This window comes from Scardinius erythrophthalmus (assembly GCF_964197995.2).
Source record: "Scardinius erythrophthalmus genome assembly, chromosome: 23".
Lineage (NCBI taxonomy): Eukaryota > Metazoa > Chordata > Actinopteri > Cypriniformes > Leuciscidae > Scardinius > Scardinius erythrophthalmus.
The window spans coordinates 31110980-31123734 of NC_138243.1; the positions used below are offsets into that span (position 1 = coordinate 31110980).

At 42.0% G+C, this 12755-nt stretch overlaps 1 protein-coding gene across 1 annotated transcript in view; it reads right to left on the minus strand.

The window, feature by feature from the left end:
• The window catches only part of unc5cb (unc-5 netrin receptor Cb), a 226338-nt gene extending 216162 nt beyond the window's left edge, over positions 1-10176 (minus strand). The window contains exon 1 of the mRNA XM_081354125.1: positions 9706-10176. Within this exon, the coding sequence (XP_081210251.1) occupies positions 9706-9826 (121 nt within the window). The 5' untranslated portion in view covers positions 9827-10176. The remainder of the gene's footprint in view (positions 1-9705) is intronic.
• Positions 10177-12755: the final 2579 nt, after the last annotated feature.

The window sequence follows — 12755 nt, forward strand, 5'->3', positions numbered from 1 at the left end:
AAGACTTTTAAAAATATGCAAAACAGTAAAAAAAAAAAAAAAAAAAAATTCAAAGTATTATTTGAAACCATCATAAAATAGCCAATATGCATAATATGAGCGCACATCAATTTAAATGTATATTAATGCGCCTGGTGGTGCAGGTGCAGATATGAGTCACAGTTGGCTGACACACCGTAAACACACCGTCGCGCTGCCCATCCCTAACGAACACTGGAAACACAGAAGCTTCAGTGCACGAGTCAGAAATGGCTGCTTTCACTCGGCCTGTTGTCAATAAACACAAAGTCACTTAATCCCAGTGCAATGCTGAGTCTCCACTTTATCCAGCCATTCACCACTTCCATTACGGTTCCTATCACTTTAGAAGAGGATATATTATTTATCTGCTTCCCTGTCTATGTTTGGAGGGCCTCGTTTGGGCCGGTGAATTGTTGTTGAAGTTTATTCTGGAATTTTCCAAGTGCCCACAGGAGAGGGAATTTTCACTTAGCACTGATTCCAGTCGTTCTATTTTAATGGGCTTTATAAATGGTCAGATTTAATCAGAGGATTCCGGCCTGACGTTTTTTCCAGTGTTTTTTCATTCCCGGGTGATTTTTATGATGCGATTTCATTAAATGCAGTTTTGGGGTTTGGGCTTGTCGCTCGTCCCAGCCCTAGTAAAGCGTCCTCATTGAGGGCCCTGTGATTAACAATGTTTAACTCTCATTGGACACCTTCTTGTCTTTGGCAGTGCATCTCAATGCCCTTCATTCTAGTAGGTGATGGTGGTATTGTTGCGATACGGCTTTCCCCGCGGGTACGAACGCGGCAGGTCATGCAGAAAGCCTTCATTAAGGAGACTTACTACTGTACGATTCTCAATTGGGCTCCTGCAAAATTAGCCCCAGTGAGCATGGCCCAGTTAAGCACTCGCGGCTCGCGGACCCTGGGGAAACGGCCTGGAGATGTGACTGAACATGAAAGTGCTGAGTTTGGGTTTACCAGTGATATCACACACAGATAAACTAATGGTCCAAACACAGCGCAACTGCTTATACATGGAAAACTGAGACAAACACACACCAAGATTAAGAGAACCACACCAGAACATGAAAGCAAGAGTTTTTGCCTCTGAAATGCTGCGACATGAGAAAACACAACATGCAAGATTAGGAATCATAAAACTAGTACAAGACTCTCATTACTTCGCTCTGCACTAGATACTCAAATGCCAAAACGAGAACGCAAGCCTCGAACGGATCACACAATATGTGGCTCTAATTTAGCACCTCATTTAACCGGCCGAAAAAACAGCATTAAACATTGACATTGTGACACGCACTCACTGAAGCTTTCCCATAATGGCCCGCACAGTTTAAAACTCTGCTTGGCAGTTTTGTAGATAACTAAAAAGAAGAAATATGGGGGGAATTATCCAGAAGATTGATTCTGGAGAGATGAATGCGTGGTATTCATGCATCTTTATCTGACAGGGTTTGTGCTCTCCGGGCCTTGGGTTTAGTTATTCTCCCTGACAAAACATGTTTGGGCCGGGTTGAGGATCTGTCAGATGGAGAACGCTTCATCACTGTCTGACGGCGAGCTGATAGTGCGATCCAGACGCAAGGATCAGTCTAAAAGCCCCAAATGAAGAAAGATAACCTGCAGGATACGCTCTGGAGAGCACATGGGGTTCATCTGACGTCTGCTTTCTTAAAAGATAAAAGGTTCTGATGAATGTAAAAAAGTAGCTTGAAAAGGGAGAGGATGAGTCAGTTTATTATTTCATCTGCACTGAACAAGAACACTCTAAATATGTGGGGGCTACTCAATACCCGTCCAAATGTTGTCCAAACTTTCCATCTGAACAAAGAAGTTTACACTGAATAAAGTTTGCAAGTTCCCCGCATGCACTGAAGCTTGAAATAATTATATGATAACTTATTATGGCTTATCTGTCGTAATTTCCCATTTCAAATCCAAATAGGATTTAAATAAATGTAATGTATTTTTTAATGAAAATCCTAACATTGGTCATTGGTCTTCTTTGCTCGAATAAAAATGCAATGTGAATTTTATTTAGGGTAACATAAATTTTCATTTTAGGGTGAAATATCCCTTTTAAGGTAATCAGATGAACAACAGTTTTCAGTTTTTAGTTGAGTTAACAAATTGACTGCAATAGGTTGCCTTTTTAAAGGTTTTTTCTTTTTCTTTTTACAGTGCAGAAATAATCTGGTTGTGAACAACATTTAATGTTGACTAACCAAGAGCTTATCTCCAGCCCACAAAACACCTGTCCGTGATCATAAAAAACAACTGCAGGTCTGTGCATTAAACTTAAAGCACGACTCCAGTAAAATGAAGCTTAAAAGGGGAGCCTGGCCTGAGGCAGCGTTTCTCTAATGACCCATCATGGAGCAGACCCTCAAGTCCCCCTTTGAGCTCCGACTTTACTGCCAAGGCAACAGTAGGGCTTGCATTGACCTCTTATCATCTCTCTGGCTGCATGGGGCCTTTAATGGAAAGCAGAATCCAGAGGAAAACCTCAAAGTGCCAAGTAAATGTATGTTCTTGTTTAAGCCCCATAAAAACAGGAAAGCACAAACATTTATCTGTGCTATGCTTTCATCTGCTGTCTGCCGAGCTAAAGAATAACAGAGCTGGGAGGCTGATAAAGTGGAGATAGGAAATGGAAACGCGTGGGTCTCATGTTCCCATGATTCCAGCAGGGCAGTGATTGCTTGTCTCGGCCTCCCTCTACGGTGAACAGCGGTGAACAGCCCTTTCATTACAAGACTTCTACATCAGTATGCACAACAAAAATCCATCCCGTGATGGTCAATTTGGCCGGTGGACAAGCGGCGTGCATTAGCTAAGAATACTAATAATTTGACAAATGTAATTTTAGAGGCTTTGTGGCTATTTACAGAACTTGGCTAGGATTGGATTGCATGCATTTGATTGACATACGGATTCAACACACCGTCACAACGCCTCTAGTCGAGTCACCGTTATTTATACAGCGCAGAGTGTTTCAAAGCAGCTTTACGGAGATAACAGGAAAATAATGCAACAAAAAAAGTCATATAAGGCTTACATAGTAATGTGATTTTTTTCAATACTACGAGAAAATAGGAGCTTGCTGGTAAACTCGCTCGTGCGCGCTCTGACGGTCTCCCAGCAAGCATCTTGTTTGATTGGACACCACTTTCTGCCTACAGGGAGAGCCATCACACGACAGCGGAGCTAAAAGCAAAGTGTTTCTGGCGGGACCGTGTGCTTTTTATAGCCAAGGCCCATGCATGCAATAAGCGAAAAACGGTGTTCTGCTATTATAAGCCACAATGACAAAAAGAAAATGCAAGAACAACCATCCAAAATGATAAAGCTTTTACTGCAGAGAACTGTTCTGTTGTTACAAGACAAATGATGCAACATTCTGCTTCATTTAAGAAGGTCAGAGGTTAAGAGTGTATTTTCTGCACCACTAGAGGCAGCAGACAAAATACTTACTTCTCCAATACACTACTAAGATTATGCATATGTTTTGACTTATTTTATGCATCACTAACACAGTGACGTGAACAAACCCACAACACAAAACGTTGAACGTCACTGTGCAACTACACTGCAAGAAATGCTCAATAATGTTTTACAATAAAGGTTCCATTTGGTAACTATGAAAAATACTTCTAAAGCAATTTATTAATCTTACTTTATCTTGATTTACTTGCTGAATGGACCTGAGCTGACATGATTTAACAATGAACAGCTGTATTTTAATCAACTAACATTAACAACGATTAATCATTGTTAGTTCATGCTGGTTAACTAAAGGGAGCTTATTGAAGAGCGTTACCGATTTTGTACTATTTCAGTCTTTCAACTTCACGTTTAATTCACTGTGTTAAGGCCTGTTCGCACCAAGAACGATAACTACAAAGATAACTATATTACAGTCCACATCAGCGAACGATATCGCTCGTTTATTCTATTCACGCGCTGCTGTTCTGTTGTTGCTTTAAATGCTGATTGGCTGTGAATGTTTAATTGTTAATCAGCTGGGGAAAAGTCATTCTGAAAGTGATTCCAACTATACCGTTTCTCTGCGTCGTTACTGTTATAGTTGTGCTGTGGACTCTGCTATTCTTATACATTAAGAATTTCTTTATCTTTATCTTTAAATGTATTGTCCTTGGTGTGTAACTTCATTTCGGTAAGCAATTTCTACATTTCGAAGCCGAACTAAAGTACAGTTCAGTTTGGTGCTGCAGAAAAATGACACACTTCAAAATGTCACGTCTGAGCGCTTTGCGTGGTCGGACACTGGCGCCGAACACCAGCAGGGCCAGTATGTGGTCGTGCACATTTACGGCCGGGCGTCATCCGTTCCCATGAGACCGAACTCTATCCTTCAAAACTGTAAAAAGAGGCGTCACTCTCCTCTCCATAACTGCCCTGAGTGAAACCCCTTGACTGGTAATAACTCTCATCGCTCTCTCTCCATTTCCTGATCACAATTACCCTCTCCATGAGGAGCAGCGACTGTAAATTACATTTCTCTGATCCTCAGCTATAATTGGACACTGAGGATTCTCCGAGCAGCAGCCTTTCTGTAAGTGGAAAACAAAAGAGGCTTTGAGCATTTGGGTTTGGATTTCAAGAACGTGACTCATTACATTAAAAGAGAAGCGTAACATCACTCCATATTCAAGAATACGTCAGGTTTGCACAAGAGTCATTTTATAAAGGAGATCTGTTGACAGACAGGTCGGTCACTTCTGCAGTGCAATGCTTGAAGTCTCCCACTAATGGACTGATAATAGAACCCAGTGCTGCACTTTGATGCTTCCCCTGTAGTTTACAGGGTGACAGTGTGTGATTAATTGCACTCACTCCACTCCCCGTTCGCTTTTCCTCTTTTTTTGCAAGGGATAGAGTCTGTCATTGCCGTGACTTTGCTCGCTCACCTACTCGCACAGCTGGATATGGCGCGATTCGCCGTAGACAATGCGGAGCGCATACTGTAATACATCTTTTACACAGCCAGAGCGCCACGTGACGTCAGGAGAAAAGAGCTGCAACCTCAGCACGACTTTCACAGCAATTATCACGAAAAAATATCCTCAGCACGGGGGAAGGCCAACAAACAGCATGTAATGCTGAAGTTTCTGATGACGCACCGTTTGGCTCGACCTTACCTTCACTAGCACGTGACTGTGTTAGATCTCATTTTCTCCAACTAAAACGCTCTACATCATTGCATCCTGAGGGAATTACGATATACGGTGGCACTAGGTCATACTATAGTAGCCGCTCGGCGCACAATGCTCTCTTTGTGTTTCCAAACGTATTTGGAGAGCAAACCATGATGACTGTAACCTTAGTAGCGCCCATGAGACCCGACCGTTAGGCAATGAGGGAAGCGGTTAGAGTAATGATGATCGCAATAACATTCTCACTTACACTGAATTTTTATGCTTTTTGAGCATTGAAAATAGTTTCACACCAATAATACCATTAGGCATTCATAAACAAAGCTCAGAGGACACATAACACAGAGAGTGAGAGGACGGACATGGAAAAAGTGAACTCACGCTTTGACGCACCGTTTTTAAACGGTAATTATGTGTATGAGAGAACAAACAAGGCTTTTGTGTGCCTAAAAAGAGGATAGAGCATTGCATATGGATAGGGATGAAAAAACAAATGTACAAGAATGGATTATGCACATTTGGGATCTTCTGCTTTCATCAACAAAGGGTCTGCATATTCAAAACGACAGCCGATCTGCTTCAGCCTCCGAATCCACACGGCCTTTTTCCGTTAAGGAGGATGACGAGATTGTCTTTTAAGGATTGTCAAGGGTTCTCAGGGTCGGGAAGCTCGGTTTTATCCCCCTCGCTCCCTCTTGACATTCACAGTCGCCTCTTATTCATATTCAGGCACTTGTGGTGGAGATGTCAGTGATTTTACTGTACTTGAGTCAGGCACTTGCTCTTTATCGCTCTCTTCTCCTCATCGAAAGGGCCAAGAGAACACTGGGACGAGTGCGAATGCACACACTTAATTAAAACAAGAACATCGACAGTGAAAAATAGGTGGATAAGGAGAGAAAAGGAGAAAAAAAAATGTCATGCAGAATAGCTGAAACTATACTTTTGGCCGGTTCTCCGAGCACTAGAAAGATCCCCATGTGAACCGGAAACGTGTAGCTCATTAGTATCCAAAAAACCTATGGGCCATTAATTAGTCGCAAACAATGTTCTCCCTAAATATCGACTTCTTAATGGACACGGAGAGACTTGGTTCGTGTTCCCATTAGAGTCGATGGCATTGGCCTCCGAGGGCTTCTGGAATCGGGCTTATGTCATCCTGCGATGCCCTTCAGACACTGGAGCAGGATAGCTTTTCCTCATCCTTTCCGTGTTCCTCATTAACTATGCACAATTGTCCAGGGAGGTTTCGCTAGACTGGATAGGGTTTCTAACAATCTGATTCCTGACGTTTTTGGAACTGCAGTGCGAGCCTGAAGCATGCAACACAAATAGCACTTTTTCCAAATAATAATAATAATAATTTAGAATAGAACAGAATAAATGTGCCATCTTTGGCATTGTGTGTGTGGAAAAACACAAATGAACTGGACTGTATAGCCTTTACTTCTTTGTTGGCAAGGCGCTTAATTTTAATTAATTGGCTTTTAAACAGTGGGCCAGAGATGTTTTACAATTCCTAAGTTTGGAAAAAATAAGACTTCATTTAAGGGGCTCCAGGACTAAGTTCACTGTCATAAATTATCTTCAAAACCAATAATAACTGTAAGAGGACGAACTGATGCTGGGACTCTAAAAAATGCTGGGTTGTTTTAACCCAAATTTGGGTCAAATATAGACAAACCCAACTATTAAGTTAAAAATGTTATTTAAAAATGTAACCCGACGGCTAGGCTCGTCCATATTTGACCCACATTTGTGTTGAAACAACCCAGCATATTTTAGAGTGTATGATTTACTGATGTTATTCTTTCTCTTTGTCTTTTTTCTTTACACAATGTCTGTATGTATGCTGTGTTGTTGGTTGTGTTGATGTGTGAATTTGTTTGTTGATTGTTGTTGAAACAAATAAAATAAATGATGTCAAAAACTACAAGATCAGTTGAATCCAGTCCAACTGAGCACTATAACTGCATGTAAACCACTGAGGGAGGGTTAAGGCCCTTTCACACCGGATGCGTAACGAAAAAGCGAAACGAAAAAGCGAATAGTTCGTGTGCGAATAGTTCGCATCAAAACCATTCACATCAGCCGCGACGCGAATTTGCGACGTCTGTGACGTTCAGAGAGCTTCAACATTCCAAAACTTTCGCGCGAATCGCGCCGACAGCTGAGAAAACATGGACACTTCATCATCATCATCATCATCATCCAGTCATAGTCATAGCATCCAGTGAAGACGAGCTTTTCATTTTATTTAAAAGACAGAAAAGAAGGTTTTGGGTGCACCCAATCTTACAGAACAGAAAGTCTGAAGGGGAGTATGCTTATGTGCAGTTTTTTTTTTGTTTTTTTTTTTGCGTCTTCAACAGTGCGTTTTGTAATGTAACTACACATTACATGTAACACACGAAGTAAGTTAAAAATCATTCGACTAGAAATATCACACAAAGAATGTATAGTATAGCCTACTAAAAGCAGCCCTAAATAGTCTCACTGCATTTTGTTACGTGTTCAAAGTAAACACGGTCTCTGTCTCTATCTTTGACGATAATAGTGTTAGCTTTCTATCCCAAATGTAGTTTGGCCTGCTAGCCTACACAGCACAGGACTATCACACAACACACTCACAGTCGTGATAACCGGTTGGTTGGCAATGCTACGCCACACATTGTCTTTCAAATCGTTGTCCTTGTAGTATGTGAATTGGCTGAAGCCTATTCTGTCGCCGCAAAAGTAAAAAAAAAATCGACATCGAAGCGAAAAAAATAAAAGTCGTTTTTTCGCCTCAGCACATTCGCGTTCGGTGTGGAAGCGCTCATTACACAAACAGCTGATCAAAAAATAAACCCATCGCGCGAATTATTCGTGCGTCAAAATCGCGTCCAGTGTGAAAGGGCCTTTAAAGTCAATGTCAAACACCGCTCGGAGGAGATTCAGGTCTTTGTGCCATCCTTTCGTGTCAGAAACATGGCTGCCTGTTCACTTACTCAACAATTATTCAGCGAAATCCCTTTAATGGAGTCCCAACACTCCACTGCACCGAACCAACACGTTTAAGAAGGCTCACGGCGTGGGCACTGGCGTATCTGAGATATGCCACAAACACAAACTTGAAAGCGTCTTCACCGATGAGAAACCACTTTTAACTCACCATGTTGTGCCCGGAGGAAAATGCATTTAATTAGTTCATTCTAATGCAATCAAAGCATGCATCTCTGAAAATACAGCAGAAATAGTCAATAGCAAAATAATCCAAATAAATATTTATTTTACTCTTAATAGAAACAGGGAATTTGGGTAAATTGTCAATTCAAACACTTCATAAATACAAATTCCTCAATATCACCAAATTAACTACTTATTTTTTTAATTAGTGCCATAAAATGACCTATAATATAAAATATCTTAAGTGGAGGTTTTAATAATTCATATGGCAGAGATTCACTTGGGGGACCCTATAGAGTTGGGGACATGCTTTATATTTTTAAATGTAGATGCAAACAAAATCCCATCATATTACAGCAAAAGAGATCCGTTTGAAAATCAACTCAGATTAAATACTCTTATCCTTTAAAAGCAGGAAGCACAACACAAATGCCCTGTAAAAAGATTTCAGCCTTCATAACAGGACTAAAGACATTAACAAGCACGATCAGCGTTTCGGGAAGGTCAGTGTCTGCGCATAAACTACGACACACTTAACAAACGTCGTTGTGCTCATGTCTAATGTGCCTCAAACACACTCCTGCTTTAGTTCAGGCGCACATGAGAGCAGAAGACAAAGTTTTCTCAAGTAATGACCTCACTATGAGCTCATACCTAATATTAAGACCAAATGTCAATCATCCACATATATGATATTCAATATTTGAGATATAAACAACAGTGGCAATATTGGCTCAAACAAAACCAAGATCTTAATCTTATACTCATCAACAATAATAAACAGCAACCAAAAGAATAACATTGATAATAATATTATATTATATTATTACTGACCATATATATATACACTCTAAAAAATGCTGGGTTGTTTCAACGGACAAATACACATTTTTAAATAAAAAAATTTAACCCAAAGGTTGGGTTTGTCCAGGGTTGTCTAACGTTATTTTTTAGAGTGTGAACAAATCTGATCTTGCGCAAATGGATTAATAAATTATTCCAACACAGAATCGCGGAATTTACACACGAGACAAAAACGATCAATTCCCGCTGGCGTGAAATATTAAATTTGATTATCTAAGCAAAATGATTGACTGAATTAATTTCCCCACAGACTCATTATTCACTGAAACCAGGCAGTATCGAAGTTGATTAGCACGTCCGTGTAAAGATGGATCTGTTTGACAACTTTTCATCCGCAAATCTTGCAAGTTATCAGACCAATAATTTAACGGAACTTTATCTCGCTCATTCAGCAAACTTCCAGTCAGCGATACAGATCGATATTTCACCTGCCGTTCGTGAATAACAAATACTAAAAGGGTTTTCTTACCTTGAGCCGCACCGGTGTTGATAAGCGATAAAATACTAAAGATCAACACAGTGACCATCTGAGGTAAGAATCCCGATCCGCCTCGTTCTCTTCTCGCAGTCTTTTTACTTCTTCCCATCATATAAACAGTCGAAACAAGGCAAAAATCCGCCGTCAGGTGAAATAATCAGATAAAGGTGTTGTTTATAGCAAAACCAAGGACTGTAGCGGAGAGTCGGTTATTTGCGGGGGAAATATTGGTTGAATCCGTTGGTTTTTACCTCAGCGCACTCTTCTTCTGACAGACAGCGGCCACCAACGCCCGTCAAACACATATGTTTGGGATTAAATATCCTCAGTTTCTCCTCTTCTGAGCAGTTTTCTCTCAAGGCTTCGCGAAATTAGCCGTAGACAGGTAGAAAAAGATCAGCTCTCCTGAGGTGAGTTCATGTTCAGGATCGGCGTCTGTCAGTTGAAGTTCCTCCAGCGCGCGCTCCCCGCCTTCTGATGGAGAGTTGAAGAGGCGCGCGATCCCCGCGCGAGACACCGGCGCTCCAGCCAATCCGGACGCGCTCCGAGTCTAGTGTGAAGAAAACCAGGTGCGGGCGCGCGGAGCGGGTGTTAACCTTGGATGTGTGTGTGTGATATCAATACACACTCACACACACTCTCATACACACTCACACACTCTCATACACACACACTCTCTCTCTCTCTCTTACACACACACACACACACACACACACACACACACACACACACACACACACACACAGACATACACACACACACACACACACACTCTCTCTCTCTCTCTCTCTCTCTCACACACACACACACACACACACACACACACTCTCTCACACACACTCACACACACACACACACACACACACACACACACACACACACACACACACTCACACACACACACACACACACACACACACACTCACACAGACACACACTCACTCTCACACACATGCACGCACACACACACACACACACACACACACACATTCTCTCTCAAACACACACACATTCTCTTTCACACAGACACACACACACACACACACACATACACACACACACACTCTCTCTCTCTCTCTCACACACACACACACACACACACACACACTCACTCTCTATTACACACACAGACACACACACACACTCATTCTCTCACACACTCACTCACTCTCACACACATACACTCACACACACTCACATACACACATTCTTACACACTCACTCACTCACACACACACACACACGTGCACACACACTCACATACAAAGACACACATTCTCTCTCACACACATACAAACTCACATATAAACACACACACACATATATACAGTATATTATTTCTTTATTTTGCAACAATAGTTAGTATGGAGAGCAGTTTTCCACTGTCAGTGTTTTCTTAACCCCACACTGGAGGTTTGGAAATGACTTTATTGTAGTTAATGTGTTACTCCTGGTTCCGATCACGACACTGAGTAAACACGAGGACAACAAACCTCTCTCGCATCTAATCAACAAAACCTTTAACTACATTTGCTCTGCTTATCACTGGCCTCCTGTTATCCTCCCGCGCTGCTGATTGCCCAGAGCAGGCTCTCGTCAGATCGATAGTTATGACAGGAGGAAAACCGCAAACCAGGAGAACTGAAGTGATCCTGCAGATCCATGCAGACGCCGTCTGAGCTCGTGATAAGAGTGTGTGTGTGTGTGTGTGTGTGTGATAAGAGTCGACATCATCAGTCTCTATCTGCAGGTGTTCTTGCAGCGAGTCTCACTTATGAAGCATGATGATGTCATGACTCTCACACACACAAGCTCTCTCATGCATACACACGCACAAACCCACATACACACTCTCAAACACATGCATAAACACACTCACATACACACTCTCACATACACACTCACGCACACACACACTCACATACAGTACACACATGCACAAACCCACATACACACTCTCAAACACATGCATAAACACTCACATACACACACTTACATACACACACACACACCCACATACACACTCACGCACACACACTCACTTTAGTACACACATGCACAAACCCACATACACACTCTCAAACACATGCATAAACACTCACATACACACACTCACATACACACACCCACATACACACTCACGCACACACACACACACTCACTTTAGTACACACATGCACAAACCCACATACACACTCTCAAACACATGCATAAACACTCACATACACACACTCACATACACACACCCACATACACACTCACACACTCACATACAGTACACACATGCACAAACCCACATACACACTCTCAAACACATGCATAAACACTCACACACACACTCACATTTACATACACACTCTCACACACACTCACACACAAAGACACACACATTTTCTCACACATACACACTCATTCTCTCACACACACTCCCTTCCACATACACACTCTAAAACACATGCATAAACACACTCACATGCATGCACACTATCACACACTCTCTCACACACACACACCCACATACACACTCACACACACTCCCTCTCACATACAGACACACACTCACATATATACATACACACACACACACACACGCACATACCCACATACACACACACACACCCACATACACACTCACACACATACCCACTCACACACACACACACACACACACTCAAATACACACACACACACACACACACACACACACACACACACACGCACATCACAGGCACACACTTTCTCACACACACACACACACACACACACACACACACACACATATATATATATATATATTATTTCTTTATTTTTCAAAACTGGTTAGTAACTGAAGTGAGCTTGCGGATCGATGCCTGTCGTGGTCTGAGCTCATGATAAGAGTGTGTGTGAGTCTGCAGGTGTTCTTCTCACACCGAGTCTCTGCATGTGCACACATGATGATGTCATGTCTCAGCGGGTCAGGATCCGAGCGGGTTTAACCTCAGTCTGCGGTGATCCAGAACCTCCAGTGCTCCTGGAGCGAGACTCCTCCCCTCGGGTTT